Source organism: Perognathus longimembris, chromosome 3, assembly GCF_023159225.1.
Source record: "Perognathus longimembris pacificus isolate PPM17 chromosome 3, ASM2315922v1, whole genome shotgun sequence".
In the NCBI taxonomy this organism is placed as follows: Eukaryota; Metazoa; Chordata; class Mammalia; order Rodentia; family Heteromyidae; genus Perognathus; species Perognathus longimembris.
Genome location: NC_063163.1, coordinates 64,338,907 through 64,365,764, shown reverse-complemented (window position 1 = coordinate 64,365,764; position 26,858 = coordinate 64,338,907). Strand labels below are relative to the sequence as shown.

Here is a 26,858-nt window from a genome sequence, read left to right as displayed (position 1 = left end):
GTGTAAGGCACCATGGAAGTTTCTAGACAGGGGCTCCATGAAGGCACCATACTGGGGAGCAGTTGTGTGCCTGCTGTGGGACAAGCCCATGGCTTTGTGTTTCCAGGCCCTCGAGGGCCTGTGGTCTCTAGAATTGGAAGAGCCACACTTACCCCTACCCTCTAGCACCTCCCCACTTTTGTTCCCTGGGTCATGGCCTAACAGCTGGGGGCTTAAGATGCCATCTGATCCCCTGGTCTCCTGAGCCACATAGGTGAGTAGCCATCTGCCTCTGGTGCTGAGCTGCTGGACATGACTGGGGAACTGTACCACACAACACAGGAGATGCTTGTACTGGGGGCCTTTTCTGAGACACCCCTCCTTCCCCCTGCTGGTACTCTGTGACTGGGGAGTCTGTCTCTGATGGTTTCATCACGCAGTGCAGCATGTGGGAACAAAACTCTGGTGTCACTGGCCTCATTGCTGCTGAAGCACCAGGCTACTAGTGAGAGCCCTCTTAACCCACTGCCAAACTAGTGCCTGGCGCTTCCTCATGGGCCACAGATAGGAGCTTTTGTCTTTGTGACTTTCCAGCAAGCAGTGCTGAGGTTTTGAGCCCCAAATCACCTCTGTGACCAAAAGGGAGAAGATTTAAGTGTATCTGGGGCAACAGCAGGCTGAGCCCCTTTGCTTTCAGAACAGCTACTTGGCGGGGGCTATCTCCAGAATGGTATCCTGAAGAAAGGGTGGCTGAGCTGAGCCCTCACCCAGGGGAGGGCAGGTGTGTGGTGTGCTGGATCCTGAGGTCTGTAGAGAGAAGTTGGGTGGAGCCTAAGCTGGTTTGGGACATGGAGAGCCTGCCTAGCCATGATGGGCTGCCTATATGTCCTGCTCTGCAGTCTCAGCCTCTTGAGCATCTTGTGTCCTTTCTGACAGGCTTCTATACCGGGTCGGTGGCCATCAGTGGGGCCCTGGCTAGCAGCCCAGCACAACTGGCCTCCGGAGCTGAGTCAGCTGCCTTTGATGAGTCCTCCAGTTCGGGGAGCCTCTTCACCATGGTGGGGTCCCGCAGTGCAACACCACAGCATCCTCCTCTACTGACACAGCCCCGGAACTCTGGCCCCACTTCTCCAATCCCCCAGCTCTCTGCCAGTCCCCGGTTCAGTGGTGTCACTCAGGGCCTGCTGCCTGATGCTGGCAAGGGAGACCTGCCTTCCGATTCTGGCTTCTCGGACCCGGAGAATGAGGCAAAGAGGAGAATTGTGTTCACTATCTCAGCTGGCACAGGCAGCACCAAGCAGTCACCTTCCACCAAGCATAGCCCCCTGGCAGCAAGTGCCCGTGGGGACTGTGGGCAGAGCCATGGGCAGGATAGCCGAAAGCGTGGCAGAAGGAAGCGTGCATCAGCTGGAACCCCCAGCCTGAGTGCAGGCGTGTCCCCCAAGCGCAGGGCCCTGCCTACTGTTGCTGGCCTCTTCACACAGTCCTCAGGGTCCCCCCTCAACCTCAACTCCATGGTAAGGACAGGACGGCTTGGTGTGGGGGGAGGCAGAACCTAGTATGTTCAGGGGAGCTTGACTGGGACTTGGTGGGGCTCGGAACAGGATGAGGGGGTGCTAGGCCCTAGGGTGAACTATGAGGGGCCACAGGCCTTTATGCAGCTCCTATGTTAGGGGGTCCTGCTTCAGGACTCATTGGTCCAGTTTGTGGTCTGCACAGGTTTTTTCTTTTGCCAGTCCTGGAGCTTGGACTCAGGGCTTGAGCACTGTCCCTGGCTTCCTTTTGCTCAAGGCTAGCACTCTGCCACATGAGCCACAGCGCGCCTTCTTGGCCGTTTTCTGTGTATGTGGTGCTGAGGAATTGAACCCAGGGCTTCATGTGTACGAGGCAAGCACTCTTGCCACTAGGCCATATCCCCAGCCCTGCACATGTTTTTTTAATCTCTGACACCTTAGGTCAGCAACATCAACCAGCCCTTGGAAATTACAGCCATCTCATCCCCCGAGAATTCTCTGAAGAGCTCCCCTGTCCCTTACCATGACCATGACCAGCCCCCTGTGCTCAAAAAGGAACGACCGCTGAGCCAGTCCAATGGGGCCCACTATTCCCCGCTGACCTCAGATGAGGAACCCGGCTCTGAGGATGAGCCCAGCAGTACCCGGTAAGTGGGGCTGGAGGCTGAACTTCCCAGAAGAAGGCCTCAGTGATAGGCCATGGCTGTGTTCCCACCTGCCCAGGAATAGGCGAGGCGTTAGCATGCTGACTGGCATTGACCTTCAGAAGGCTCTATTTTTTAAAATTAAGATTTTTGAATTAGCATATATTAGTTCTACAATGGGAGGTTTGTTGTAACATTCCCATACATGCATGCAATAATATCTGATCACTCTCTTGTCCCGGCTTCCTCCTTAAAACAGTGTCATCAGATCATTGTTGTATTTTTATACACCTATATAATAAGTACTTAGACCCTATTTACTTCATTCACTCTCTCCATTCATCTTCCACCTCTCACAGATACTGGACCTTGACAGAGCTTACTTTCTTGTTCTTTTATAAAAAAAAGTATCAAAGGGTTTTACCATGGTTTTTTGAACGTGCATATATTTTAATCAGAATAACCCCTTCCATTATTCTCTTTCTCCATCTCCCCCAGCTTCCTGTTGTTCAACAACTTTCAGTGTAAATCTTTATGCCATCTTCATACAATTTACTCTCCCCATTCATTCATCATTCTCTCCCTCATCCCCTTTGTTCCTCCCAAATAGTCTCATAGTTGTGTTGTATGTACGGCAATATGGGATATGAACTCAAGGCTTTGTGTTTGCTACTGCTAAAGCTGTGCCTCCAGAACTTTTTGCTGTTTTGTTGTTTGTTTTTTGCTGGTAGTGGGGTTTGAAATCAGGCCCTCATGCTAGCTTGGATTGCTTGCTTGGCTGTCACTCCACCTCTCGAATCACTTTTCCAGCTCCACTTTGGGTTTTTTGTTTGTTTTTGCCAGTCCTCCTGGAGCTTAAACTCAGGGCCTGAGCACTGTCCCTGGCTTCCTTTTGCTCAAGGCTAGCACTCTACCACTTGAGCCATAGCGCCATTTCTGGCTTTTTCCTTATATATGGTGCTGAGGATTCGAACCCAGGGCTTCATGAGGCAAGCACTCTACCCCTAGGCCATATTCCTAGCCACTTTGGTTATTTTTGAGGCAAAGTCTCACTTTTTTTTTTCTTCACGAGCTGGTCTGGACCCTGACCCTCCTTATTTATACTTCCCATTGTAGCACAGTCCTCATATTAATAACTTTCCACTGCAGCTGGGATGACAGGCTCACAGTATAGTATTCAGCTTTTTCTTTTGATCTTGCCATACATAACTTCTTGCCTGGGCTGGCCTCAAACCATAATCCTCCCATCCTCTACCTCCCAAGTAGCTAAGAATATAGGCATGATCCACTAGTGCCTGGTTGTTTTTGGTTGACTTTTTGAACTACTCTTGCTAGGTAGCCCAGGTTTGCCAAAATATTCAGTCCTCTTGGTTGCTGAGATTACAAACATGGCCCCCAAACCCAACTGTCACTGGTTTTGATTTGCATTTCATCTTCTCATGCTCAGGACTGTTTGTCTTTGTCATGTGGAAGGAGTGTATCAGGTGTTTGCTCTTTAGTTGTCTGTGAGCCTTGCATATCTGGGTACCACAGTTAGTGGGGCTTGCAGCACTCTCAGCTATTTCTTCCTGAGTGATGTCGTGTGTGTGTGTGTGTGTGTGTGTGTGTGTGTGTGTGTGTGTGTTACCAGGGGTCGAATGAAAAGCCAGCCCTACAGTTGGCACTGCCACTCAGTCTTGCTTCCAAGCTGCTTTTTTTTTTTTTTGCACTTCCATACTTTTTTTTTTTTTTTTGAGATAGGCTCTTCCTTCCTTCCTAGACATGTGCCTGAGCAGTGATTCTCCTAGTTTTTAGCTTCCTGTCTTACCTAAGATGGCAGGCACAAGCCCCCACACCCAGCTTCCTTTGAGATTTGATTTTGTGGACTTTTCTGCCCTGGGTGTCACGGAACTGTGATTTTCCTGATCCCAGCCTCCTAAGTAGCTAGAATTACAGGCATGAACCACTGGCACTCCGCTCTCTTTTTATGTCAGTGAAGTCCAACAGACTTAGACTTTTTAAAAAACTTTGTAATTTTTATTTTTTTATTTTATTATAAAGGTGATGTACAGGGGGGTTACAGTTACATAGGTAAGGTTATGAGTACATTTCTCTTTGAACAATGTATCTCCTCCCTCATTTACAGCTATCCCATTTTTCTCTTTAACGGTCTTCAGTGTCATATCTAAGTTGTTTTGTGTGTTTCTCTTTCATATATATGTATATATAGATTGTGTTAAACTTTTGTCCTTGGGTGTGCCCTATTGGCATTGGAAAATATCTGTCTTTAGTGGCTTCAGGACCTTAGGATTCTTTCTATTTCCTTGGAGCACACTGTCCCTGGAGATGTATGATAGACATTGGCCCACACAGTAAAGTGCTGAAGAATGTGACACTGCTCCAATAGCAGCCTGGTACAGTGCCATGCTGTGCCACCCTGGGCTCCCAGGACTGAGAAGGAGCTTGGGGCAGAAGAGTTACCACAAGCTTCCCCACCCAGGCCCTGCCTGCTCCTTGGTACATTAGGAAACTGCATCCTGTTCACCTTCTGCAGCTCAGCAGACAACAGACCACTTGTCCCTACAGAAAGATGAGGCTGAGCTTGGATCCTATTGGTTGCCAGGTCTTGTCTGGCTGTGTTCAAGTGTCCTCCTATATGGATCCTTAGCGTGACTTTGTGTCCATTGCTTCCTGACCTCCCTCAGCTAGCTGTTCTGTATTCATGGCCCTGCAGCCCTGTTAGGATACACTTGGATTTCTAACACTGATGCTGTTGTCTTTCCTTAACAGAATTGAGAGAAAAATTGCAACAATCTCCTTAGAAAGCAAGTCTCCCCCGAAGACCTTGGATAATGGTGAGTACAACAAGTGCTTTGTGCCTGGAACCCAGGTGTGTTTATATCAGCTTGGGACAGTCCTCTATTTGCTTCTTGGGGAAGGTGGGCTCCGAGCTCCCCTCCTGGGGTGGACAAGCCCCTTTTGACTTGTCTTATGCTGCCCACCTCTCTGTCTCCCACCCACCTCAGTCCTGTCTCAGCATTGTACACACCTGTGGTATGAATAGTGGGAGCACTGGGTCCCAGATCTTGTGCTCAGTGTCAAGGATGATTGGGGCAGGTACGGGGGCTTCACCTTTCCACCTTTCCTGTCTGTCAGGTGGCAGCTTGGTGGGGAGGAAACTGGCACCTGCAAGTGAGCCCGTCAACAGTAGCAAGTGGAAATCTACCTTTTCACCCATCTCCGACATCAGCCTGGCCAAGTCTACAGACAGCCCACTGCAAGCTAGCTCCACCCTGAGCCAGAACTCCTTGTTTTCGTTCCGGCCAGCCCTGGAAGAAGCCTCGGCAGCTGAGGCCAAGCTCACTGGACATCAAAGGAAAAGCTTTCCCAGCTCCCTATTGGGTGCTGATGGACTCAGTCCAGGTGCCAACCCCCCCAATGGCCTGGCCTTCAGCGGGGGCCTGGCTGCAGACCTCAGTTTACACGGCTTCAATGACGGTGCTTCCCTTTCCCACAAAGTCCCTGAGGCAGCCAGCCTGAGCACCCCACTTAACTTTCCTTCACAGCGGGGCAAGGAGGGCACCTCAGAGGCCAACCCCTTTCTCAGCAAGCGGCAGCTGGATGGCCTGGGCGGCCTGAAGGGTGAGAACAGTGCCGGCAAGGAGGTGGGCGAGCTGGGCCTGCCCCTGTGCGGTCCCGCGGACAAAGCAGCTCTGCCACACAGCAGCAGGGCTAACAAGGGCCGGGACCGTGAGCTTGACTTCAAGAGCGGCCACAACCTTTTCATCTCTGCTGCGGCGGTGCCTCCCAGTGGCCTCCTTGGTGGCTCTGGCCTCCCCACAGCGGCCTCCTCTGCAGGCAGCACAGCCCCCACCACCCAGACACACCGCCCCTTCCTGAGCACCTTCACGCCCGGGCCGCAGTTCACCCTGGGCCCTATGTCCCTGCAGGCCAATCTCAGCTCCGTGGCCGGCTCGTCCGTGCTGCAGTCCTTGTTCAGTTCTGTGCCAGCTGCTGCAGGCCTGGTGCATGTGTCATCTGCTGCAACCAGACTGACCAACTCCCACGCCATGGGCAGCTTCTCCTCCGGGGTGGCCGGTGGAACTGTCGGAGGTAGGCAGAGGTAGTCCAGCTTCCCAAGGGAAGGGGGCTCTGGTTCCCAGGCAGGTGGTGCCTCCTCCCAGGAACACTCAGTTCATCACAAGCTGCTTCACCAGTTCCTTACACAGCCCTCTAGAAGGGGTGAGGCCAAGCCACACAGCTCCCTGTACCCTCGTCGCCACATCCAAGTAGGCGATTGTTGTGTAGCTGGGACTATCTTGAGTTAGCCAATTCAAGCTGTCTTGTAACACATGCCTCTCATTTCCAGAAGACCACGGTGCATATAATTAGGGCAGTCCTTTCTGCCTGGGTCTCACCTGTTTGAAGGTGACCACCCATGTGCCCTGCGGCAAGGCCATGGGAGCTGGCATTGGGCAAGGGAACCCTGACAGCGCCAGAGCAGATGCAGGGCAGAGTGGAGTCCGGGCCAGGCGGGCTGCACTCTGGGCCTTGGCTGTGCTCCTGGCAGGGCGGAGTCGGGCAGGTGTGCCCTAGGGGCGGGGCCTCAGTCTGGCCCAGGTAAGTGTCCTGCACTGAGCCCCACTGCTTGCCGCTTGTGCCTGCACACATAACTCAGAGCCGCCGCTGTCATTCTGCTTTTCCCTGTTTTGTGACTGTGCCTTTTCTTCACTCGCCTAGCCCATGCCCGCCTGTTGAAGCTGAGTTTTCTCTCCTGTTTGCAGGTGTCTTTAGCCACACGGTGCCCTCCGCCTCTGCTCATCCATTTGGAGTCAGTGTCAGCAGCGGGGCTGTGTGTAGCAGTGCCACGCTGGGCCCGAGCCCGCTGCAGGCAGTGGCCAGCACCTCGGCCTCTTCCTTTCAGGCCGCGGCCTCCGTGGAGACTCGGCCGCCCCCTCCGCCCCCACCTCCCCTGCTTCCTCCTCAGCACCTGGGCCGGGCCCCTACGGGGCCGCCTGTCCTCCGTGCCCCCCCTCCACCTAATGTCGCCTTGCCTCCTCCCCCTGCGCTGCTGGCCTCTAACTCCGAACCCTCGCTCCTGCAGAACCTTGCTTCCCTCCCAGCTAACAAAGCTTTCTTACCTCCCTCCTCTGCCGCCTCTCTGCAGCCTGCTAACGCCACTCTGTCTGTCAAGCTCGCCTCCCTCCCACACAAGGTCTCCCATTCCTCTTTCACGGTGCACCACCAGCCCATGCCCCGGCTGGCCCTGGCACAGACAGCACCCGCCGTCCCGCAGGCCAGCTCTGTGGGTCCATCTGCTGTATGGGTTTCCCTTGGCATGCCGCCTCCCTATGCCGCGCACCTTTCGGGGGTTAAGCCCCGATAAAGACCTTGCTTAGCTAGCAGTTCATATTCTGTAAGGTAAGGCTAGAGCCACACGAGGTGGTTCCCTCAAGAAAGCGAACCATCCTTCCTTTTGCCCAGAAGACAGCCTGGCAAGGCTTGGTAGAGGTCTCTGGGGCTGAGGCTGCTGTGCCCGGCTTTCCGAAGGGGTAGAGGGGGAAAAGGGAGGCTTCAGGGAAGCCCTCAGGGTCACAGACTTAAGCACTGGGGTGTGAGCCTCCTGAGTCCAGAGAATGCAGGCTCTTTGGGATGATTCTAGCTGGCACAGAGAGGACAGTCCCTGGTAGACATGTGTGGACAGCAGTGCCCAGCTGCCATGCCACTGGCAGAGCTCCTGCGTAACGACGGCTCAGCGGCCTGGGTCCTCAAGTACTTGAACTCCATAGGGTGTTAAGAGAGTTCCAGAGCCGGATGCCAGTGGCTCATGCCTATAGTCCTAGCTTCTTAGGAGGCTGAGGTCTGAGGATCAGTGTTTGAAGCCAACTAGGGCAGAAAAATTCTCAAGATTCTTATCACCAAGTAAGTAGCAAAATGCTGGAAGTGGAGACAGGGCTTGAGTAGAGACATAGTTCCAGCGTGAGTAAAAAGTCTGGTAAAAGCATGAGGCCCTGAATTCAAGCCCCAATACTGGCTCAAAAAAAAAAAAAAGGTTCTAGGCATGCAATGCCCTTGGCATGCAGCAGGCTCTGAGAATGGGGGAGGAGGGGTAGCCATCTGGGTGAGGCTGGGGCTGGGGGCCAGCGACTTAGAGGTCACCACACTGTGACCTGAATGAGGCCAAATTCAAGGCTGCTTGACTAGGAAGTGGGGAAGAGCTGGCTAAGGTAGCCTGGGGGTCTAGGGCTGTGGGTGAGAACAATCTGCACCTCCTTGGGTGAGGGCCATACAGCCTAAGGGCAGTTTGCTTGGCTTGTTATTCAGGGAGGGAAATGTCTTAGTGAGGTTGTTTGTGCCTGCCAAGTGAGGTGTACGTGGCAGAAGGCCATGATGTCCTTTTCTTGGCTCTCTGTGTAAGCTGGTAGACAGGATTGTGGCTATAGGGGTGGTGACAGCCTCTGGTCTTTCCTAGGCAGCTGAGTGCTAGACAGGATGTAGCTACCCTACTTTTGTGTTCTCAGAGGGTGACTGGTGGAAGTTAGCCCAGCAGCTGGCTGCAGTGGCCCCAGGCAGTGTGTTGCCTGCAAGGCAACACCTGCCTGTCCTATTCTTGCCTTCAGTCTGTCCTGCAGGGCAGCCAGCACAGCACCCACCGAGTGTGTGTAGATCATTGTCCCACCTGAGTGAGTGCTGGGCCCCTCCTGCGGGCTGCTAAGCTGCTGCTTTCCCTCTCCCTATGCCCCTGCAGGTAACTAGGACTTCTACCTCAACCGCGCGACCTATGCAAGGACGGTGTGGACCAACGCCTGCTGCCTGGTGCTGCCAGCTTGCTGGGCTCCACCCAGAGGGCGGAGACAGGAGAGGACAGGAGCTCCACTGTGAATCGGTGGCACCCGCAGGAGGTGCTGGGGCTGGTCCAGTTTGTACTGTCGATAGTTTTAGATAAAGTATTTATCATTTTTAAAAAAAAAGTATAAACAATTCTGACTTATTTTATTCCATCTAAGTCGTTAAAGGCAACCTATTGAGAAATGTCTATATAAGAGAGAATCTATATAAAGACTCGAACTTGCAGGGCTGGCCCACCAGCGGAGACGCCGACTGCCTGCCTGCTCCGGTGCTATCTCACCACCAGGCCTGCGCCAGCCTCCACCTCGGTGCTGCCCTGGACATTGACCAACGCCAAAACCAGTTCTCAGAAGCGCCGGCTGCGTGTTAACTGTACCAAAGGCATGCCCGACTCTGGGGTTTTTCATAGGGTCCTTCAGAGGATGCTAGAGCTTACCTTCAGACCTCCCAATCCTGCGCCCCTCTGTCAACCTTGCCCCGTCACTGTGAATGCTCCAGCTGGTAACTGGCTGGCTAGGGCTGTGCCTTTGGCATATGAGCAGGGCTGGCAGGTGCTGGGGTGGACTGGGTCCTTGGTTCTGTGCAGCAGGCGGCAGTTCCAGCTGTTCTGAGTGGTGCTCGACACATGGCTTTGTACTTGATTCCTCGAGGCTGGTTTGGCTTGTGTGACAAGTGCATTTACTTTTGTATTCCTTTGCTTATTCTGACTTGTGGCAAGCTGGCCGGGTGACATAGGGCAGGCCCGCCGTGGGTTCCTTGGTGTTTTGTGTATAGGAGAGAGTCACACTGATGAGTGGCAGTATTTTATAGAGATGTGATGAAAATTTATAAATTTAATAGACTTGACTGCATTTATTTTTAGATTATATAATGCACAATGAACTTAAAAAGGAAAGTGAAGGGGGGGAAATCTATTTATTCAAAGGCACAAAAATGGTACCTGCCCCATGCAGGGCTGGGGACCCTGCAGTAAACATGGCCCATTGTGTCCTCTGGTCAGCTCCAGCTTGCCACTGTGTCCACACACATTCCTATACCTGCTGTGGGTGCTTCCAGCTTGGCATCCTCCACCCCCAAAGCTGGCATCTTCAGCCCAGGGGCAGATGCCTTGGATGTTGACAGACTGGCCAGAGCACAGCAAGAGCAGGACTTCCTGGGCTTGCATTATAAGCTTTCCCTGGTTTTGACCTAGATCTGACTTGGAAGCCTGAGCTTTGGCTTCCAGTTGGGAAGAGCTGAGGGAAGGCCTAGAAGCAGCTGGCCCATCCCTACACCCAGCCCTAGGCAGGGGGTCCCCTAAGGAAGCCCCAACCCCACCCTAACTGGAGCCCTGAAGATGGTGCTGGTGACTCCTTTCCTCCTCCCCTTTCAGTGTTGGTGCTCTTCTGCTGGGCCTATAGGTGCTGTGCCTCATTCCCCTGGACCCTGGGGGTAGGGTGGGGAGAAGGGCCTCCTAGGGCACTTCAGGTTGATAGTAGCAAAGCTGGCACGTAATTCCTGGTTTGGGAAAAAAACACTCTTTAACATTTGTATGTTCCTGCCTGCCTGCCCACCCAGCAGCCACAGCTTGGTGCACTTTGGGCCATGCTACTGCGTGGATTCCTGCTGACAGGCCATATTTAAACATCCGTCCTGTGACCTGATCTAGACATACTTGAGTACTGGGAAACAAAAATACTAATTTTGGGGGGCCTGTGCCCAGTACAGTCCAGTGAGTGCTGGGTGGCATTGTACCCAGCACAAATACAAGTCCCCACAAGCTCCTAGAGGGACAGACACCCACATGTGAACTGGCTGTTGGTGTCAACAGGCCCCTTGCTCCCTGCACAGATACCCACTGATTTAAGTGTTTTCCTAGTAACTGGGTGTGGGACAGGTAACATTGTGTTGGAGTCTGACGTTATTCTGGTGGTCCAGGCCATTCGGATTGAGGACATGCTGCTGTGAACCTAGAAGCCCAGGAACAGATCAAGAAACTATAGGAATTAGGACAATATATCCCCACTCACAGAACTGGGAGGCACTCTGCTAGTCAGCAGGAACTGGCTCTCATGTCTTTTATGCTAGCTCATGGGTGAAGACTAAGACTTATCCCCTCACTCCTGTCTCCTCCCCGCTCCCCCCCCCCCCCACAAGTCCAGTAATACACAGCATTCCTCTTTCTGGGCCTTCATCTGTAACTCAGCACAGCTCTGCTTCCTGTAGTGAGCTCTGTACTTAACGGGTGTCCCACTGCATTGTTTTTGCCTCTAGGCACTGTAATAAAATCAATCTTCACTTGAACCTGGTCTGGTTTACCACCTTTCTTCTATGCGCATTCATTGACATGGGAGCTGACAGTGGCAGAGACCCCCAACTCAGCCCTCTTAGAACTACAGGTAATAGAGCCAGGCCTGCCAGATGAACAAAGCCCAGTGACCCAGCCAGAGTAGTAGATCTAGGATCACCTAGGGTACCTACAGAATTCCTACAACAATAAAATTCTGCCGTAGTCCCAGACCTCTCTAACCTAGTCTTTCTTGACTTGGGGTCCAAGGTCTCAGGTCAGTTGTCTAGCCCTGCTTGAGTAAAAGTGGATGTGTGCTCGGAGGAGCCTCAGCTGCCTACATACTCTTCCTCATTCCACCACCATGCAATTGGAAAAGAGGTACCTTTATTGAACAGAGTTGAGTGAACTGGGAGGACCAAGGCCACCCCCATCAGCAGGAGTCAAGTTCACAGCTGGTTGAGGGAGACCCCCTCGCTATTCACAGCTTCACCTACCTATACATTCAGCTGGTACGGGGCAGGAAAGAGCTGCCACAATCAGGTGCTCTCAGTGGGTGCACCTGAGCCGGCAGCAGCAGCATGTAACAAGAAATGCCAAACTGTCAGGTGGGCCCAAAGGCACCAGGGCAGGGGTGCTTGCTAAGCTGTTTCTCTTAAAACCTATAGCCCCTGCCCACCCCCACCCAGCCTTGAGCTTTGGACATTTTTAAGCCAAACACCTCCCATCACAGACCCAGGCATCCAGAAATCCAAGGCTGAGGGCTTGGTAGGAGGTCAGTCTAGTGCATCTAGCCTGGAGCCAATGCAGGACCACCCATCCCTTGGTGTGCCAGTCAGCTGGAATCTGGCCTCCTCAGATATTCCGAACTGTTCCAATGGATCCTGTGGAAGTGGACACGGGGCTGTTAGCTAGGAATAAAAAGGCCACCCTTGCTACCTCCAGCCCTGCACATACCTTGCCTGTCATCTTCTGGATCTCATTCCTGTAGAAGATGAGGCTTTTCCTCATATACTCATAACTGCAGAAGAAAATGGTGCTTGTTCATTTGCTCTGTCAGATTACCAATTCCCACCCTCTCATAGCCACTGTGCCCTACCCTCCAGGCTGTCGGGAGCCCCACCTGGCCCGACGCAGAGCCTCCATCCATGCCTGACACTGCTCCTGACTGCAGCACTCAAAGTGGTACTTCCTCTCTGGGTCTTCCACAAAGCCTGCAAAGGAGGATGGGAAAGAGGGAGGGAACTGGTTCTGCTCCATCCTCATGTGGTCCCCACCCTGCTGACCAATATCCTTTTGCCAGGATGCAAAAACTGCCTCTCCTCTGGCCCCATCACAGGCACATCTCCTGCACCACACCCCACACCTTAGAACCTGGGTGGTGCCTTATTAGAAGCAGGGCTTTTCCACATAGAATTAAGATGACATTGGGGAGGGCACCGGACTGTTGTCTTTCTATAGGAGAAACGTGAAACCAGTCACACAGGAAGAATGCTGTGTGATGATGGAGGCAGAGGTAAGGGCAAGTGAAGCCTCAAGAAACCCTAAATATGAAGGCAAGGTCTGGGACTGCAGATCTTGGCTGCTGTCACACTCTTGCCCACACCTTGTCTCTGGCCCCCAGAATCTAGAGTCTGTTTCTGTTGTTTAAGTCACCGAAGTCGTTGTGCCAAGTCTTTGCTAACAGCCCTAAGGGACAGGCAAAGACCTAATCTTCCCTGGTAGAACATTCCTAGTCGCCAGCACTCGGGGCAGGCCCTGGAGGCGGGAAGGAATGAACCACCAGGTAAGGTCATCTCACATCCAAAGGGCAGAAAACATCCCGGTGGTATTTTTGAGTGACGGCGGAGGCAGATGGACCCGAGGTTGGAGAGCCTGAGGATGACAGCTAAGGCAGGTGTGCCGGGCAAGGCAGACTAGAACCGAGAACCTGACCTTGACCGCCCGTGGCCAGCCAAGGGGACTCCCGTTCCAGGGGAGGGAAGGAGGAAAGTCTGCATCCACTCACTGATGGAGAAGCCGCCGGGCTCTTCCTGGGACACCCTGCAGCGCTCCAGTAGCAACGCTCCGAGGGGCTGCGCGAGACAACGGCCGTGAGCGTCGGCTGCTGGGGCCCCCGCGGACCCGCTCCCGCCCTCCCCGACGCCCCTACCTCGGCCTCGTCCGTGCGGAAGTAGAAGAGGAAGTTGACCACCAGCTTCACCAGCCGCCGCTTGGCTACTGCAGGCACAGGGCGGGGTCAGCGTGGTGGCGGGACCCTCGCCCGCCCCAGCGCCCCAGCCACGGCCCCCGGCCAGCCAGCTCACCGCTGCCTTTCTTGGGGCCCCGCATGCCCAGCTCCGCCGCCATTTCTGCTGGCTGCCGGGAAAGCGCCCGCAGCTCCTTTTCGTTATAGCGCATCGCGCCGCCCGGGTTCTGGAAACAGAAAACGCGGGCGAAGCCGCCTAATCCCCCCCAGTCTCCACGCTAGTACCGCAGTCAGCGCCACAAAGGTCTCAGGGAGTCCTCCCGGAAGTATCATCAGGGGCTACTGCGCCTGCGCTCTGCAGGCTGGCCATTCCTCCTGTTGCCGGAGTCCTCCCAGTGTAGGTGCATTTCCGGATCCGGCCAGCGCTGGCATCCTCCGTCGACTTCCCGCTTTCATGAACGTTCATCCGGGCCACTGGACGCACTGGGCACGCGCACACAAGTAGTTCCGCCCCCATTTGACCCGGAATTGGTTCTTTCGCCCGCCGTACGCCTGCGCACAGTCAAGTCCTGGTGGTCGCTAAGAAGCCCCTGGCTGTTTGAGGCCTTTGGCCCTGGTGAGGAACATCGAAGGCTGAGGGCAGGAAAATGCTTTGGGGGGTGGAGGTCGGGGTCGGGTGGCGGCGGGGAACATCGGGGGTCGCTGAAAGGGTGCGAGTTTGGGAGCGAGGTGCCTTCGACGGCCTGCGAACGCGTTCTCCATTCGAGGGTGGGCCCGCGCACTCCTGGAACATCCCTTCCCCCCACCCCCGGAAGGCCTGTTGGGGTTGAGGCAGGAATTCCCACTTTGGGGGTCTAAGGTGGCTCTCCACACTCCCATCCTCCTCCCGCCTTCCCTTGGCCCTGCAGCATTTCCTGGAAGCTTTCCTGAGCTTTGCGCGGGGCTGGAGGGAGCGAGCGTCTTGGCGGGTCCCTTAACCCGGATAAGCACCTCTATTCCTTTAACTGTAAAACGGCCCAGACGACACCCAGAATGTTCTAGGGCGCCTCAGGAAAGCGGACTTGGATCACTTGGACCGAGGTGCAAGACTTTAGATTACACACACACACACACACACACACTTTTTTTTTTTTTTTTGCCAGTCCTGGGACTTGAACTCTGGTCCTGGGGATTATCCCTGAGCTTCTTTTATTCAAGGCTAGCACTCTACCACTTGAGCCACAGTGTCACTTATGGCCTTTTCTGTTTATGTGGTACTGAGGAATTGAACCCAGGGTTTCCTGCATGCTAGGCAAACACTACCACTAAGCCACCACATTCCCAGCCCTATTGATCTTATTTCTTTTTCTTTTCTTTTTTTTTTTTTTTTTGCCAGTCCTGGGCCTTGGACTCAGGGCTTGAGTACTGTCCCTGGCTTCTCTTTGCTCAAGGCTAGCACTCTGCCACTTGAGTCACAGCACCACTTCTGGCCATTTTCTGTATATGTGGTGCTGGGGAATCGAACCCAAGGCTTCAAGTTTAAGAGGCAAGCGCTCTTGCCACTAGGCCATATCCCCAGCCCCCTATTGATCTTATTTCTAAGGTTAGAAATATTACTCACGTTAAACCAAGTAATGTGTACAAAGGGTGGGCTACATTATACTAAATGCTTTTCTTTTTTTCTTTTCCAGTCCTGGCTCTTGGACTCAGGGCCTGAGCCCTGTCCCTGGCTTCCTTTTGCTCAAGACTAGCACTCTGCCACTTGAGCCACAGTGCCACTTCTGGCCGTTTTCTGTATATGTGGTGCTGGGGAATTGAACCCAGGGCCTCATTTATACGAGGCAAGCTCTCTTGCCACTAGGCCATATTCCCAGCCCCGTGCTTTTCAATTTTCCTTTTTTTTTTTTTGCCAGTCCTGGGGCTTGAACTCAGGGACTGGGTGCTGTCCCTAAGCTTTTATTTCCTCAAGTTAGTCCTTTACCATTTTAGCCACAGCTCCACTTGCCACTTTTTGGGGGTAGGTAATTGGAGCTAAGAGTCTCATGACCTTTCCTGCCCTAGGTGGCTTCATCCATGATCCTTAAGACCTCAGCCTCATGAGTAGGTAGGATTACAGGTGTGAGCTATAAACATCCAGCTGTTGTACTACTTTTTTTAATTTAGAGGTTTTTTTTGTTGTTGTTTTAGTTTTGCTTTAAATTGATTTGAAACTCAACTGTTGAGCTGGCCATGTGGCTTAGTTGTAGAGTGCTTGCCTAGGATTAATGAATCCCTGGGTTTAATTCCTAAGTACCAAATACAGAAAAAGCCAGAAGTGGCACTGTGGCTAGAGTGCTAGCCTTGAGCAAAAGAAGCTTGGGACAGTGCCCTGAGTTCAAGCCCCAGGACTAGCAAAAAAGAAACAAAAAACCTCCACTGTTCTCCAGAGACCTTGAAAGGCCTCAGCCTTTCAAGTTGCTAGGGTTAAGGCCTTTGTTTCTCTTTTGGTAATGCAGGGTATTGAGCCTAGTGTCTTGTGCTCACAAGTGAGCCACTTACCAGCCCCTATCTGAATTTTCTTTGAACCTAATATTGATTTCATTTTTTTCTTCAGAGTACTAGCATTTGTGTGTGTGCACTAGGGATGAACTCAGGACTTTTTCTCAAGATTGGCACTCTGCCACTGGAGCTATACCTCTACTTCCAACTTTTTCTGTGGTTAATTGGAGAGAGTGTCACAGATGTCCTTACCCTTCCTGGTGTCTAGCCTTGATGATCAGCCTCCTGAGTAGCTTCTCTTGTCATTTGTATTTTACATGGGTGGGACTTGCTATTCTCCTGTCCCATGGATGCTGACCCCCTTTCTTCCTGGGCAGTTTTCTATTCTCAAGGTGGCCAGGGCATTGTTTTTTGTTTTTGTTTTATTTTTTGCTTAAGGCTAGGCACTCTACCATTTGAGCCACAGTGCCATGTCTGGCCTTTGCTGTTTATGTAGTACTGAGGAACAGAACCCAGGGCTTCATGTATGCTAGGCAAGCACTCTACCACTGAGCCACATTCCCAGCCCTAGCCAATGCATTGTTATGTCAGATCTTGAACTTGGTAGCTCTTGAAGAAGTAGGTGACTTTTGGGTTTTGAGTCCTTTATTGTCTGAACATGGATTTATTTAGAAATTTGGGTGGGCAAAAAGTCCATAGGTTGGTTCTTCCTGAGGCCCTAGGGACAATATGCATCCCACCTTTTCCCACTTCCAGAAGGCCACAGCCCTCACTCAGTTCAAGGCTCCCTCCTCATTGAGGGTAGCAGCACAGTTTATCCCAGTTTGTCTGCCTTAGGGCTCTGAGATAAAATTGGGCCCAGTTGATCACTGTATCAAGATTCTTTTTTTTTTGGCCAGTCCTGGGCCTTGGACTCAGGGCCTGAGCACTGTCCCTGGCTTCTTCCCGTTCAAGGATAGCACTCTGCCACTTGAGCCACAGTGCCGCTTCTGGCCGTTTTCTGTATATGTGGTGCTGGGGAATCGAACCTAGGGCCTCGTGTATCCGAGGCAGGCACTCTTGCCACTAGGCTATATCCCCAGCCCCTGTATCAAGATTCTTAATCACATCTGTACATTATGTTAGTCATAAGGTTTTTTTGGGGTTTTTTTGTTTTTTCCAGTCCTGGGCCTTGGACTCAGGGCCTGAGCACTGTCCCTGGCTTTTCTTTGCTCAAGGCTAGCACTCTGCCACTTGAGTCACAGCGCCACTTCTGGCCATTTTCTGTATATGTGGTGCTGGGGAATTGAACCCAGGGCTTCAAGTACACAAGGCAAGCGCTCTTGCCACTAGGCCATATCCCCAGCCAGTCATAAGGTTTTGTTTTGTGTCATTACCGTAGCTTGAAATCAAGTTCTTGCACTCAATTCACAACTTGGTTTTCTTGCTCACAGCTGCTGACATTTTACAACTCGAACTACCCATTCAGCGTGGCATTTTGCTGCTTAATTGAAAATGGAATTTCACAGATTTTTCTGCTTGGACTGGTTTCAAACAGTTCCTTCAGTTTGTAGCCTCCTGAGTAGCTAGGGTTGTAGGCATGAGCCACCAGTACCTGGCTGTTAACAGGTTTGGGGAAGGAGGACAAAGATGTCTGCAGCGGCTGTCCTTCATTTAATTTTCTGGGCCCTGCCTTTGAGCCTCCTTGGTTTTAGAACCAAGCACCTGAATCAGACTGTGAAGAATCCAGAGTACTGGATAGTTGCTGAATGCTTCTGGGAGGTTGGGTTTGAGTGAGCCTGAAAGGATTTGGGAGGAAAGAATCCATGGGCACTGATGAGATTTTGAAGTGTTTAGGAGAGTCTTCTTTGGCTACAAATGGTCTCTCCCTCCCCGCAGGAAGGGGAGAGGAGAATTTCTGCTGGTCAATTGAAGATAACAGTCTCCAGATTTGTCTGCCCCAGCTGGCTTTGAATCTCATTCCTAAGATCTCAACCAATGGCTAGGACTGTAGGTGTGAGCCACTTGTACCCAGCTACAAATGGCTGTTGAATGTATCTTGTTTGTCAGGCAATAGAGATTGAAACATAGATATCTTCCTGGCCTTCAGCAAATATATAGCAGTCTAGAAGAACATTTTGTATTTTAGGGCATGTAGTCATCTAAGAAGTGAATTCAGAAGAGGTTGTCCCCTGGGGAATCCATCTAGAAAGGCTTCCTGGAGGCGGTGACGTTTGTTGGCAAGAACTGGCCTCATCTTCCTTGTTTGTGTCTTGTTATTTCTGCTCTTGGGCTTTTCCTTTTTTGGCCTACTGTAACGTCCTGACTCCTTTCCACGGTCACTTAACAGTGCTCCAGGATCCATTTAGTATCCAGATTGGGGTTTCTGCAGATAGGTGCCAGTATCCTTGTTTCTGTGTCTGGCCTGCAACAGGCCTTGAGGGTTGGTTGGACTTCAGCAGGTGCAGTGTGGATCCAAGGATGGCCTCATAATGGCTTCATGCCTGCCCACCCTGAAGTCCTTACTGCTCTCTCCTTTTGATTTCTACAGGTTTTCCCCCTGTCTCCTAAAGCCCGAAGGCCTTCACCATGGACTTCCAGCATAGACCTGGGGGTAAGACTGGCAGTGGAGGTGTTGCCTCCTCCTCTGAGAGCAACCGGGACCGGCGGGAGCGCCTGCGACAGCTAGCCCTAGAAACAATCGACATCAACAAGGTGGGCCAGGCCTCTTCCTCTTCTCTCTCCTTGCTGGGGATGTTTCCACTGGGGCCACAGACCCAGGGCTCAGAAGCATCAAACTAGTTCCATTAGGGAGAGCCAGGATCCCCACAGAAGGACTTTGTCTGGGCATGGGGCTTGGGAACCATGCAGGTCCCAGAGGGCCCTGATGCTGGGGTCATGTCTTCCACTAACGGGTTTATTCTCTTCCCAGGACCCATATTTTATGAAAAACCACCTGGGATCTTACGAATGTAAGCTCTGTCTGACACTTCACAATAATGAGGTGAGTTCTCAACTTTCCTATTTGAAGGGCCTAGCCCAGGCTTGCTGACCTGTCACCAGCTCTGCTCACTCACTTCCTGTCCAGCCAGGGACTGTGAGGCCATCCCATGCAGAAGGCCCTCTGGGTCATCCCTGGTCTTCAGTGGTGTGTTTCTTTTCCCTCTCCAGGGGAGTTACCTCGCACACACTCAGGGCAAGAAGCATCAGACCAACTTGTGAGTACCTCCCCTTCTTCAGTGGGATGCCATGTAGTTTGTATAGAGGGTGTAAAGCCAGTCAGGGGTGTGACTGGAACCCTTTGTGGACGGGTGGGCATGGAAGAGAGTCCTGGATCCCCCACCAGGTCTTGGTGTGCTCTCCCTGGTGTTAAAACTTCTTGGGTGCACCAGAGAGCTCCCCAGCTAGGTGAAGTGGGACTGGGAAAGTGTCTGCTTCTGCCGCCTTGTTGCACCTTTGTTCCGACCCTCTTGTTTTTATCCCGCTGTTTGGAGATGAGCTCCAAGGTCGTGGGGGCTCTGGCACCTGAGCCTGTGGCCTTGGTGGCCTGGGAGAAGGGGCTGTATCGCCATGTCTTTTCTGCCTGTAGGGCTCGGCGTGCAGCCAAAGAGGCCAAGGAAGCCCCTGCCCAGCCAGCACCAGAGAAGGTCAAGGTGGAGGTGAAGAAGTTTGTGAAAATTGGCCGCCCTGGCTACAAAGGTATGTCAGGCAGCCCGCAGCAGGCATGAGTAAGCTCTCTGCACCCTAGGCCACACAGAGCTACTTGGACCATCACACAGCGGTCCTCACCCTCACCTGCAGCAAACCCCTTTTCATCTTAAGTTGAACCTGGGTGCTAGCTCCAGGTAACCTCAGGAGAAAAGAAAAAGTAGGGAAGGGCAGAATAACCTACCTAACAGGTCCGTTAGTGAGTGCTTTTTGGTGACTCAGGACAGAAAACTGGGTAAGTGGCCAGGTGGGAACCAGAGGCGCGCTCAGCAGAAGGTAGGGATGGCCGAACCCTGGGGCAGGCCTGCCTGGCACACATGGGCCCGCAGGAGTGGCAGGGTCCAGTGGGAGACCTCTCACTGCTTTCAGTAGCTGTCAAGGTGCTAAGCAAAGCCTCCTTTCTTGTCTCCAAACACAGTGCTGGCCATTCAGGTTGGCCCCACCTGGACCTTCCTGGGTGCACTCCGCATCCCATGGTGGCGGACAAGTCTGACACCAAGGTCCAAGTGCAGAGAAACTTCCAGTTGGGTAGTAGTCTTGTCTTCGGAGTTTTGGGGAACAGAACAAAGGAAAGGTCATATTCTGATGCCCACCCAAAGTGATCAGTCAGATGAGCTTCAAACCCCATGTGCCCCGTCCCTTCATTTTTGCCAGCCAGAAACGCCCCAGGTCCTTCTCCCCCTCAGTTGAGTGTGTGAATATTAGACCACCTCAGGGCCCTTGGCTCTGGGAATATAAATCCCCCGAACCGAGTCCTGTGTTGCAGTGACCAAACAGAGGGACACCGAGATGGGCCAGCAGAGCCTCCTGTTCCAGGTAAGACAGAGCCTAGGTCTTGGGCGTAATTGGGGGGTGGGGGGGTTGGAGGCAAAGATACCCCCAAGGCAGTGCTAAAATTGGCTATATCCCCTCAGATCGATTACCCTGAAATTGCTGAGGGCATCATGCCCCGTCACCGCTTCATGTCTGCGTATGAGCAGAGGATTGAGCCCCCAGACCGACGCTGGCAGTATCTGTTGATGGCCGCCGAGCCCTACGAGACCATCGCCTTCAAGGTAATGTGGTCGATAATGTCCCCTGTGAGCGGGTACTGCACAGGCTGACTGGCAGCCACTTCCCACTTCAGACTAGAGATGTCTCCAGGATGAACCTTCATCTCTTAGGGTGTTGCCTTTGGCCCCGTGGTGTCCATGAAAAAATGGGGACCTCAATGTTGACTAAAATCTGGATCTGTGAAGCCTTGGCCGCATTACTTCATCCCTGGGTCTATCTCCCATGTCTCCATTGAATTAGTAAATTGCAGCAAGAGCTGAGCCTACTGGCACACTCCTTTTATCTCAGCACTCGAAGCGGAAGGATCAAGAGTCCCAGGTCGAATCCTTGAAACTACTGAAGGACAGAGTAGGAAAGATGCTAGAACTTACAGGCACAGGAAGGTACTTCCTGAATAGAGTCCCAGGGGCACAACAAATAGGGGAAAGACTCGACAAATGGGACTACTACAAATTAAAAGGTTTCTGCACAGCTAAGGACATAGCCACCAAAATTGAAAGACAGCCAACGATATGGGAAAGGATGTTTACCAGCACAGCAACAGACAAAGGCTTGATATTGGTCATCTACAGAGAACTCAAAAAACTAAGCCCCTCCAAGCCCAATAAACCTATTAGGAAATGGGCAAAGGAGCTAAAGAGAGACTTCACAAGAGAAGATATAAAAATGGCAAAGAAACACATGAGGAAATGCTAAACATCCCTAGTGGTAAAGGAAATGCAAATAAAAACAACCCTGAGATACCACCTCACCCCAGTTAGAATGGCCTATACTCTGAACTCAGGCAACAACAAATGCTGGAGGGGCGTGGGGAAAGAGGAACCCTTCTCCATTGTTGGTGGGAGTGCAAATTAGTACAACCACTTTGGAGAACAGTATGGAGGTTTCTCAAAAAGCTCTATATAGACCTACCCTATGACCCAGCCATACCACTCCTAGGCATCTATCCTAAACAGCAAGTCCCAAGATATCAAAAAGACATTTGTACTTCCATGTTTATCGCGGCACAATTCACAATAGCCAAAATATGGAAACAACCCAGATGCCCCTCCACAGACGAATGGATCCAAAAAATATGGCACTTATACACAATGGAATACTACATAGCAATTAGGAATGGTGAAATATTGTTATTTGCAGGGAAATGGTCAGAACTCGCACAAATAATGTTGAGCGAGACAAGCCGAGAACACAGAAAACAAAAGGGGCATGATCTCCCTGATATATGACTGTTAACAAAGGGAGATGGAGAGACAGTAGAGACCAAGTCTGTGAATACTGTATATGTTCTTGATACATTGTATATTGTATATATGTCTACCTGACCTAGAGAAGGGATAGAAAAACAACGTAAGATATCACAAGAAATGTACACACTGCCCTACTATGTAACTACCCTTTTTGCACAACACCTTGTAAAAAAGATTGTGTTCAATTAATAAACAAATAAAAAAAAACAGAAAAAAAAAAGTTCCAGGTCATCCTGAGCTGCATAGGAACATTTATCAGTTGATAATAGCTAGGATTAGACTCCCATCTATCCTGTCTTCCCACATAAAGGCCTGTGGCTGTAGGTCGTGGGATCCTAAAGACTTCCTGTGGCTTCCTTTATGCCAGGTGCCCAGCAGGGAGATTGACAAGGCAGAAGGCAAGTTCTGGACCCACTGGAACAAGGAGACCAAGCAGGTGAGCTGCAGGGCATGGGTATTCTGCCGTTTCCTCCTGGGGCCAGGTCCCCACACTAAACCCTCTCTGTGTCTCTAGTTTTTCCTCCAGTTCCACTTCAAGATGGAGAAGCCTCCAGCACCACCCAGCCTTCCTGCAGGGCCCCCGGGTGTGAAGCGGCCTCCACCCCCACTGATGAACGGCCTGCCCCCTCGGCCTCCGCTCCCAGAGGCTTTGCCTCCACCCCCACCAGGAGGCCTGCCTTTACCCCCTATGCCTCCTACTGGGCCTGCACCCTCTGGACCCCCTGGACCTCCCCAGCTGCCTCCACCAGCTCCTGGGGTCCATCCTCCAGCCCCAGTGGTCCATGCTCCCACATCTGGGGTCCACCCTGCTGCTCCAGGGGTCCACCCAGCTGCTCCTGGGGTCCACCCAGCTGCACCTGGGGTCCATCCGCCTGCTCCTGGGGTCCATCCCCCAGCACCAGTGGTCCATCCCCCAGCACCAGTGGTCCATCCCCCAACATCTGGGGTCCACCCCCCTGCTCAAGTGGTTCACCCATCAGCCCCTGGGGTCCACCCACCAGCCCCAGGGGTCCATCCACAAGCCCCAGGGGTCCACCCTCCATCAGCTGGAGTTCACCCCCAGGCCCCGGGGGTGCATCCTGCTCCTGCGGTTCACCCCCAGGCCCCTGGGGTGCACCCACCAGCCCCTGGGATCCACCCACAGGCACCTGGGGTACACCCTCAGCCTCCTGGGGTTCATCCTGCTGCTCCTGGAGTACACCCTGCTGCTCCTGGAGTTCACCCCTCAAATCCTGGGGTGCACCCAACTCCCATGCCCCCCATGATGAGGCCTCCACTCCCCACCGAAGGCCCTGGAAACCTTCCCCCCCCTCCCCCAACCAACTGAAAACTTCCCCTTGTGAGTCTGGTTTTCTGTTTTCCCTATTTTCCCATGGAGACATTGCAAGCGTTTGTATTTTGTACTGTCCCTGGAGTCCAGTAAACACCCTCCCCCTTGTCCGCAGTGGACTGATGTTGCTGTGGTTCCTGGTGGGATAGGGGGCTGAATGCGTGTGGGAGGAACTAGCAACTGTTGGGAGTACTGAAGATGGCTCACGGGACAGTGGAGACCTTTCAGACGCCCAAACTAGGAAGGTTCCTGGGCTGCTCCCTTGGGTATCCAGGCCTGGGGGTCTGTGTTTGGGCCCCAGGGGTGGATCTGTGAGCTAGACTGGCGCTCTGCCCTCCAGCCATGTCTGTCCCGCCTGTGATAAGAACCCCAAGGCAGCAGGTCTGCCTGGGACACCTGCCCCACTCCCAATCTACAGTTCTAGGAGGGATCCTCAAGGCCAGCTCTGGCCAGTGTGGTCACAGACCCAGCTCTGTTAAGAGCCAGATAGGTGGCCAGCCTGGAACACAAAGCTCTTTGAGAGTGGGACACTACACTGTCCCCAAGGCCGCTCCCTCCTCCCCCTCCAAACATTTTGTCCACCATATAAACAGTGTTCCTGCCTAGGCCCTCAGCACCACCATGCTGCATCTGCCTCTCACTCCGTGGGCCCTGCTGCTATTGACTACGGGGGTTGTATTGGGGGCTAAGATCTCTGAAAACGAACCCACTACCAGCACTGGGGGCCTCATCTTCCATGAGGACTGGGTCTGGCCAGCAGGGAGCCCCCTAGGCCCCTTGTGTCTGGTAACCCTGAGCAAGGCCAGCAACAAGAGCAGAGACTCCCTGCAGGTGGTGGGGTCCCTGAGCACCTATGAGCATACCTTCTTAGAGGCTGTGCAGGTGGCCCACTGGGAACCCCCGGACCTGGCCACCTTTGGGTTCTGCAGCTCCAGTGACTCCCAAGCTACTCTGCCTGCTCTACAGCACCTGGGGTCCTGGCTCGGGGAACCTGGAGGGCAGCGATTGCTGATCCTGCACCTGGCTGAAGGTACGTGAGGGGCCCAGGGCCTCCATTCACTCAGCGCCACTCTCAAGTGAGCTGGACTGCTGTAATGCCTCCACCAAGGCCCATTGCCACCTGTGGTTCCTCCCAAGGCCAGACCCAGCAACGGGGCTGTGGGGCTCTGCCAAGGAAGCAACAAGCTATCTCTGCTGTGTCTGGGAACTGGAAGTCCCTGGGCTGGCTGGCTCCCACAGAAGCTGCCAGGAACCAGACTAGCAGGTCCACAGCCCAGGAAGGAATAGGTCTGGAACTCTAGAGCCAGTCAGCCTACGAGTGAGCAGAGGGCAACCCCCATCCTACTACTGTCAATCATTACTACTGCTGAGCTCATTTATGTTTTTAAGTTTAAATAATTAATTTTCCAGTTCTGGGGCTTGAACTCAGGGCCTGAGTACTGTCCCTGAGCTGCTTTTGCTCAAGACTAGCCCTCTTACCACTTGAGCTACAGTATCACATCTAGCCTATAGGGCTTCATGCATACTAGGCAAGCACTCTACCACTAAGCCACATCCCCAGCCCCTAAACTCACTTATTTCCTAGCTGCAAGGTGGAAAAGATGAGCCTCTGTCCCTTCAGGCAAGGTACCCTTCCTTCTTGGTTCAAAGCAGTGGGATCAGACAGCTTTAGCCACACTGGGCTCTGGTATGCTCCAGCTGGGAAGAGGCCCTCCCTGCAGGATGGGCTTGGGGAGGTGCTGGCCACTGGTTTGTCCCCTTGTCCTGGCTGCAGTGACTTGGGAGCCTGCGCTGTCACTGAGATTCGAGAAGCCCCCACTTGGAGAAGCTAGCCCCACGGAGCAAGCACTGCTGGTGCTGTACCCTGGGCCTGGCCCCGAGGTCACTGTCACTGGGGCTGGGCTGCAGGGCATTCAGGTACTTGGGAGTTGCCTGGGCCAGCTGGGAGCCCTCTCATGCAAGAAGAGGGAGGGGAAGGAGGGCTTTTCTAAGGATCTGCACTTAGTGGAAAGGCTCCAAATGTGGAATTTTGAAGGTGGGAACAGTAACAGAAGCCAGGCTGGGCATGACCATTCTCATCCATCCTGGCTGAGCCCCCATTTCCACAGAGCTTCTGCCCGACCCAAGGCACACGCTATATGGTATTAGTTGTGAACCACCCGGCAGCGGCCTGGCATGGCCCTGGGCTCACCCTGACCCTTCGAACCCGTGGAGACGGTATGCCTGTGTGGAAAGGGAAGAAACTGGGCGGCAGGTGGCTTGCTCACAGCTTCCTGATCCTGGGCCAACCCCGTGGCACCCTCCGCAGATGTCTCCCTGAGCACTGCCCAGCTGCAGACCCTGCTGTTTGGCCTGGACCTCCGCTGCTTCACGCGGATGACCCCGGCCCTGCTCTTGATGTCTGGACCCACTCTGCTGCCCGCGCGCCGCCGGCTCGACACCGTGCCCTTCCCGCAGCCCAGGTGCGCGTCCGCGCGCGGCCCTGGAGTACGAGCAAAGGAAATGGGGGCGGGGGGGGGGCAGCACAGCGTCTCCCCTCACCCCTTACTACTGTTGCAGGCTTTTCTCCGAGTCGGAGGAGCTGCCGCTCCGCAGCGACCCCTTCCTGGAGACGCTCACGCGCCTGGTACGCGCGCTGCGGGGACCCCCAGCTCAGGCCGGGCCACACCGCCTGGCTCTGGACCCAGCAGCTTTAGCCAGCTTCCCGCAGGGCTCAGTCAACCTATCGGACCCTGCTGCCCTGAAACTCCTGCTCAGCGGGGAGGAGCCGCTGCTGGTGCTGCTCCCCGAAGCTGCCACCACTACCGGGGATCCTGAGCCGCTTCAGGGCCCCACCTCGGCGCCCTGGACCTCGGGCCTGGCACGCCGAGTGGCTGTGGAGCTACAGGCGGCGGCCGCTGAGCTGCGGGGCCTCCCGGGGCTGCCTCGGGCTGCACCGCCGCTGCTGGCGCGCTTGCTCACGCTGCGCCCGGAGGACCCCGGCCGATCCCGGGACCCGCTGCGAGCGCTGCTGCTGCTGAAGGCGCTGCAGGGTCTGCGCGCCGAGTGGCGCAGGCGGGATCCCCGCGGGGCGGGGCGGGCGCAGCGCAGCGCCACCGCAACCACGGTCACCGAGGGGCCCTGCTCGCTGCGGGAGCTGAGCGTGGACCTGCGCGCCGAGCGCTCCGTGCTCATCCCGGAAACCTATCAGGCCAACAACTGTCAGGGTACGTGCGGCTGGCCGCAGTCCGACCGAAATCCGCACTACGGGAACCACGTGGTGCTGCTGCTGAAGATGCAGGCCCGCGGGGCCCCCTTGGCACGGCCGCCGTGCTGTGTGCCCACGGCCTACGCGGGAAAGCTCCTCATCAGCCTATCCGAGGAGCGCATCAGCGCGCGCCACGTGCCCAACATGGTGGCCACCGAGTGTGGCTGCCGGTGACCCTCGAACCGCACGGACTCCTGCGCCCAGGGGAGGCCCGGCGAGCCCCAGCCAATGCACACCCCTCTCATGTATTTATTCAGCCCCTACGCATCTCCCCAATAAAGACCAGCAAGCACCCCTGGGTTGTCTGTGCTTATATGGGAGTCCCGAGCCTTCTGCCTTCGGCCTTCTCCAGAACAACGCTCCATCGCTGCTGTCCATGCTTCCTGCCAGCCTTCCTAGCCAGCAGCTTTCCATC

General features: G+C 53.8%; 4 protein-coding genes across 7 annotated transcripts in view; 3 read left to right on the top strand and 1 right to left on the bottom strand.

The window, feature by feature from the left end:
- Dot1l (DOT1 like histone lysine methyltransferase) overlaps window positions 1-11,248 on the top strand; it is a 61,083-nt gene extending 49,835 nt beyond the window's left edge. For 2 of the 4 annotated variants that reach the window (XM_048341699.1, XM_048341700.1), the window contains 5 exons: window positions 916-1,496; window positions 1,935-2,140; window positions 4,907-4,971; window positions 5,273-6,229; window positions 6,901-7,911. In XM_048341699.1, coding sequence (XP_048197656.1) covers window positions 916-1,496; window positions 1,935-2,140; window positions 4,907-4,971; window positions 5,273-6,229; window positions 6,901-7,502 — 2,411 coding nt within the window. In that variant the 3' untranslated portion in view covers window positions 7,503-7,911. Of the gene's footprint in view, window positions 1-915; window positions 1,497-1,934; window positions 2,141-4,906; window positions 4,972-5,272; window positions 6,230-6,900; window positions 7,912-8,864 lie in introns of those variants that run through there. The other 2 variants (XM_048341697.1, XM_048341698.1) reach the window with 2 other exon arrangements.
- Window positions 11,249-11,598: 350 nt separating this feature from the next.
- Window positions 11,599-13,773, bottom strand: Plekhj1 (pleckstrin homology domain containing J1). The gene is made up of 6 exons (XM_048341704.1): window positions 13,538-13,773; window positions 13,384-13,451; window positions 13,240-13,306; window positions 12,355-12,445; window positions 12,189-12,252; window positions 11,599-12,115 (listed from the first exon to the last, which is right to left on the bottom strand). The coding sequence occupies exons 1-6, from the start codon at window positions 13,629-13,631 to the stop codon at window positions 12,008-12,010; spliced, it is 492 nt and encodes a 163-aa protein (XP_048197661.1). The 5' UTR covers window positions 13,632-13,773; the 3' UTR covers window positions 11,599-12,007.
- Window positions 13,774-13,941: 168 nt separating this feature from the next.
- Window positions 13,942-23,306, top strand: Sf3a2 (splicing factor 3a subunit 2). The gene is made up of 9 exons (XM_048341702.1): window positions 13,942-14,035; window positions 18,407-18,570; window positions 18,788-18,859; window positions 19,027-19,073; window positions 19,445-19,554; window positions 20,330-20,379; window positions 20,478-20,618; window positions 22,234-22,302; window positions 22,381-23,306. The coding sequence occupies exons 2-9, from the start codon at window positions 18,445-18,447 to the stop codon at window positions 23,191-23,193; spliced, it is 1,428 nt and encodes a 475-aa protein (XP_048197659.1). The 5' UTR covers window positions 13,942-14,035; window positions 18,407-18,444; the 3' UTR covers window positions 23,194-23,306.
- Window positions 23,307-23,368: 62 nt separating this feature from the next.
- On the top strand, window positions 23,369-26,617 carry Amh (anti-Mullerian hormone). Its single transcript, XM_048341701.1, has 5 exons — window positions 23,369-24,226; window positions 24,971-25,113; window positions 25,305-25,413; window positions 25,505-25,658; window positions 25,756-26,617. The coding sequence occupies exons 1-5, from the start codon at window positions 23,818-23,820 to the stop codon at window positions 26,615-26,617; spliced, it is 1,677 nt and encodes a 558-aa protein (XP_048197658.1). The 5' UTR covers window positions 23,369-23,817.
- The last annotated feature ends 241 nt before the right edge of the window (window positions 26,618-26,858 follow it).

What these genes read in the sequence shown, in the direction of transcription:
- Plekhj1 (XM_048341704.1), bottom strand. Translation starts at nt 13,631, where the DNA reads ATGCGCTATAACGAAAAGGAGCTGCGGGCGCTTTCCCGGCAGCCAGCA. An exon ending in TCCGCACGGACGAGGCCGAG is followed by an intron (nt 13,307 to 13,383) that starts GTAGGGGCGTCG and finishes TGTCTCGCGCAG; the next exon opens with CCCCTCGGAGCGTTGCTACT. An exon ending in TCCAGAAGATGACAGGCAAG is followed by an intron (nt 12,116 to 12,188) that starts GTATGTGCAGGG and finishes CCACTTCCACAG; the next exon opens with GATCCATTGGAACAGTTCGG.
- Sf3a2 (XM_048341702.1), top strand. Translation starts at nt 18,445, where the DNA reads ATGGACTTCCAGCATAGACCTGGGGGTAAGACTGGCAGTGGAGGTGTT. An exon ending in AAACAATCGACATCAACAAG is followed by an intron (nt 18,571 to 18,787) that starts GTGGGCCAGGCC and finishes TTCTCTTCCCAG; the next exon opens with GACCCATATTTTATGAAAAA. An exon ending in AGCAGAGCCTCCTGTTCCAG is followed by an intron (nt 20,380 to 20,477) that starts GTAAGACAGAGC and finishes ATATCCCCTCAG; the next exon opens with ATCGATTACCCTGAAATTGC.
- Amh (XM_048341701.1), top strand. Translation starts at nt 23,818, where the DNA reads ATGCTGCATCTGCCTCTCACTCCGTGGGCCCTGCTGCTATTGACTACG. An exon ending in CTGGGCTGCAGGGCATTCAG is followed by an intron (nt 25,114 to 25,304) that starts GTACTTGGGAGT and finishes CCATTTCCACAG; the next exon opens with AGCTTCTGCCCGACCCAAGG. An exon ending in CCTTCGAACCCGTGGAGACG is followed by an intron (nt 25,414 to 25,504) that starts GTATGCCTGTGT and finishes CACCCTCCGCAG; the next exon opens with ATGTCTCCCTGAGCACTGCC.